This window comes from Leucoraja erinacea, chromosome 23, assembly GCF_028641065.1.
Source record: "Leucoraja erinacea ecotype New England chromosome 23, Leri_hhj_1, whole genome shotgun sequence".
Taxonomy (NCBI): Eukaryota; Metazoa; Chordata; class Chondrichthyes; order Rajiformes; family Rajidae; genus Leucoraja; species Leucoraja erinaceus.
The window spans coordinates 10,128,011-10,131,573 of NC_073399.1; the positions used below are offsets into that span (position 1 = coordinate 10,128,011).

Here is a 3,563-nt window from a genome sequence, read left to right on the forward strand (position 1 = left end):
GGCCAGAGTTGAAAAGACAAAAAGTGTAAGATAGGAAGACGTGTGAAATATGAAACCAGAGGAAGGAACATAGGTGGAAGGGAAAGGGGAACGGACTGATGGGAAAGGGAGAAATGGGCGCACATCCAGGTGAGGCACAGGAAACAGAGGGGGAGAAAGGGGGGGAGAGGGAAGGGGAGGGGTGGTGTTAGTAGGTAGTTACCTAAAATTGGAGAATCCAATGCAGGGGATATAAATGAAACTTCTATTTGCACAACAAGCTCACATACAAGTGTCCTCAATTTAGCTGGTAAGCTGAGAAACAGCACCCAGAGGTGACGCTTGGACAACTTGGCATCTGCACTCACTATTTCCATAAAAGGATAATTCAAACTCAGTATGGATGGAGAAAAAACATAAGGTACCCTGCTCTATGCTTCCATGAATGCAAGAAATACTAAATTACTTGTTTAACAAGAAAACCGGCCTGTGGTTTTTTCGGCGACTGCCGGCACCCGTCATAGTCGCGGCAGGTCGCCAAGATTTTTTTAAATATTCAAAATCCAGCCGCGACCAGAAAAAGGTACGGCTCTTTGGGCGACTACTCACGACCACCACCACCGTCGACGCCAGCATGGTTGTGAGTAGTTGCCCAGAGAGTCGTACCTTTCTCTGGTCGCGGCTGGATTTTCAAGGATTTGAGCATTTTCGGCGAACTGCTGCGACTGTGACGGATGCCGGCAAGTCGCCGAAAAAGTCGCGTAAGTGGGACAGGCCCTTAAGAGATGGCAATATGTTGCAAACTGATTTAAAACCATAAAAACAGTCAACCTTCTCCTTTACCATTCATTCAGTTGTGTTCAGCATCTATTTAGCTACTAGTGTATCGTTAGTGCCCGGGATTAAACAAAGGTCGGTGTTAAATTTGTTTAAAATTGATAATGTACATAATAAAATAATACTGTATTCAATTCACAACATAGCTTAATAAATGTCAGATCATAATATGCACAATGCATCAGCTTTAAATTAAAAATAAAGACAAATAAACAACAAAATCTCACAGCTCTCGGCTTTGGCAGACCCGAGACTGAAGCTTGGAAGCATTAATATCGCTAGTAAAACAATCACAGATCAGTTTCCAGTTCCTTTAATGGTTTCATTGACATTCAACGACAGATATATGAGTGTATCACTCAGGTTCTACTCAGGCATCTTGTCCCATCATTGGTTATTTTGTACGAGTTGATTGAAGTTTCCTATTACAACCAGCAATTATTTAGCAAAATTAAATCACACGCGCGCATACACACACACACACACACACACTCACACACGCAAAAAAGGAAAAATAAACAAATTGGGAAGAACAGTCTGTACAACGTTTCAGAATAACATGATTTTCTTATTGCGGACTTGCTGTAGTCGGTGGAGAAAATAATGCTCTCAAAAGCAACATCGCATTAAAGACATGAGCTTTTTAATTGTCCTCTAGAGCAGCTGCTAGTAGTATAGTATGGCCGGTGAGCCATCGCTTGTCTTCACCATATTGTGTGACTCTGGAAGCTGGGAGGATTTGTCATTTATATACAACTGTCACGCCCATCGCAGGCAGTCACCACGCGGTAAATTATATTAATATGAATTCTAAAATCTAATTCACAAAAGAAAACAAAAACATTTTAGACAGGTCTTCGAATAAAAGGTTTGCGGCCATTTTCTTACAAGACAAACCATGGCTGCTGCTGTGAATCGTGTCACAGCAGCTGAAATATAGAATGGAAAAGAAGTTCAAGTCGTGACTTACAGCAGCTGTTACCAGATATTCAAGTAAATAATTCGGTATGTACATTAGAAGTAATATACAGCGTCTGACCGCTACAGTCAGAATCTCCTTAAAGGGGGGATGTGTAGGGCTGTGTTATTCTGTGTTATCTGATGCGTTTCTCAGCTGAATATATAGACATGTAGTAGTCATTGCTTCCGACTGCTAAGTGCGGCTGTTGAGAAAAAAGCACAAGATAATCAATGAGCACTAATTAGAATGCTCGAAAAAGATTAGGCAGGAGTATGAAATAATTATCACTTGTCACAAAACAATTAAACACAAAAGACCTGTGTCCCCACACTTGCGACGGCGACGGCCATTACACACAGCGTTGAAGAGAAATGAAAGGGAATCATTATTATTGCTTGGGAACAATGAGAATTTCCTCACAGAATTGTATTACCCTCATATTAATGGCCTGCAGGAACTTTTTTCAATGAAGAATATTGTTAATTAATTCAAAAAACAAGTCACTGAAGCTGAGATCATATTGGCAAGAGACAGGATGGCTTTGGGGAAAAAAGGGGAGGAAAGGCTGGTTTACTATTGGGCGGCATGGTGACACAGTGGTCGAGTAGCTGCCTTACAGCGCCAGAGACCCGGGTTCAATCCTGACCGGGTGCAGTCTGTGCGGAGTTTGTTTGTTCTCCCTGTGACCGCGTAGGTTTTCTCCGTTTCTCCATTTCAACACCAGACTGGAGAAGGGTCTCGACCTGAAACGTCATCTATCCTATCCCTCCACAGATGCTGCCTGGCCCTCTAGATTACTCCAGCACTGTCTGTTTTCCTCAAAATTCTAGCATCTGCAGTTCCTTGAGTCTCCAGGATAATTCAGTATTTCTAAAGAACCATTGTTTCTTTGAGAGTTGCTGCACAGGACAGCAGAAGATGGTAGGTCTGGCAGGAGGGAGGAAGGATGTAATTAAATCGGAAAGGGTGCAGAAGTGGACAAATAAGGGCCTGTCCCACTTACGCGATTTTTTTCGGCGACTGCCGGCACCCGTCATTAGTCGCAGCAGGTCGCCGAAAATTTTCAGTGTGTTGAAAATCCAGCGGTGACCTGAAAAAAGTACGCCTCTTTGGGCGACTACTCACCACCATACAGGCGTCAAGTGTCGGCATGTTGTATGGTCGTGAGTAGTCGCCCAAAGAGCCGTACCTATTTCTGGTCGCCGCTGGATTTTCAACAAGTTGAACATTTTCGGTTCTATGCATTTATTTGTCGACTGATACATTGGATCGAGAATGACTGCTTGTGAAGCAACTTTGATCTTGATGTGCCCGTGTTAACACAGTACTACTCGCGATGAGAGTTTATAGTTATGTTAAAAGGACAATGGATCAGGAACTGCCAGGAGGGAACACATCTGAAAAATGACTTACCCAAAAGGGGTGGAAAGCCAGGCAGCTAATAGCTCCGATCCTCTGCCCCATAAATCCGTCATAGTATTTAATGTTGCTTATCACATCTCCATTTGCATTGTATACAGCAATGAACTGGTTCATAGAGCCACTGGAAGATCAAGAATACATTTACGATTAGGTATAATATAGATTTTTTTTTGGACAACACTGAATGCACTTCTTCTACATATCCTTGCGATTAAATAACAATACAGTCCTGAGAATGGGATCAACAAGAATTTAACAATTATTCTACTTCAGCCAAGGAAATGACTATTGCCCATTTAATCCAACCATTTAACTGAAGCAGAAATGTTCTTGAAGGCTTACTCTTAAACGGTAGAAAAGCATC

General features: G+C 42.3%; 1 protein-coding gene across 1 annotated transcript in view; it reads right to left on the bottom strand.

Moving 5' to 3' along the window:
- Positions 1 to 1,113: 1,113 nt before the first annotated feature.
- Positions 1,114 to 3,563, bottom strand: part of rptor (regulatory associated protein of MTOR, complex 1) — a 292,378-nt gene continuing 289,928 nt past the window's right edge. The window contains exons 33-34 of the mRNA XM_055653834.1: positions 3,191 to 3,320; positions 1,114 to 1,979 (exon numbers count right to left, since the gene is read on the bottom strand). Coding sequence (XP_055509809.1) covers positions 1,911 to 1,979; positions 3,191 to 3,320 — 199 coding nt within the window. The 3' untranslated portion in view covers positions 1,114 to 1,910. The remainder of the gene's footprint in view (positions 1,980 to 3,190; positions 3,321 to 3,563) is intronic.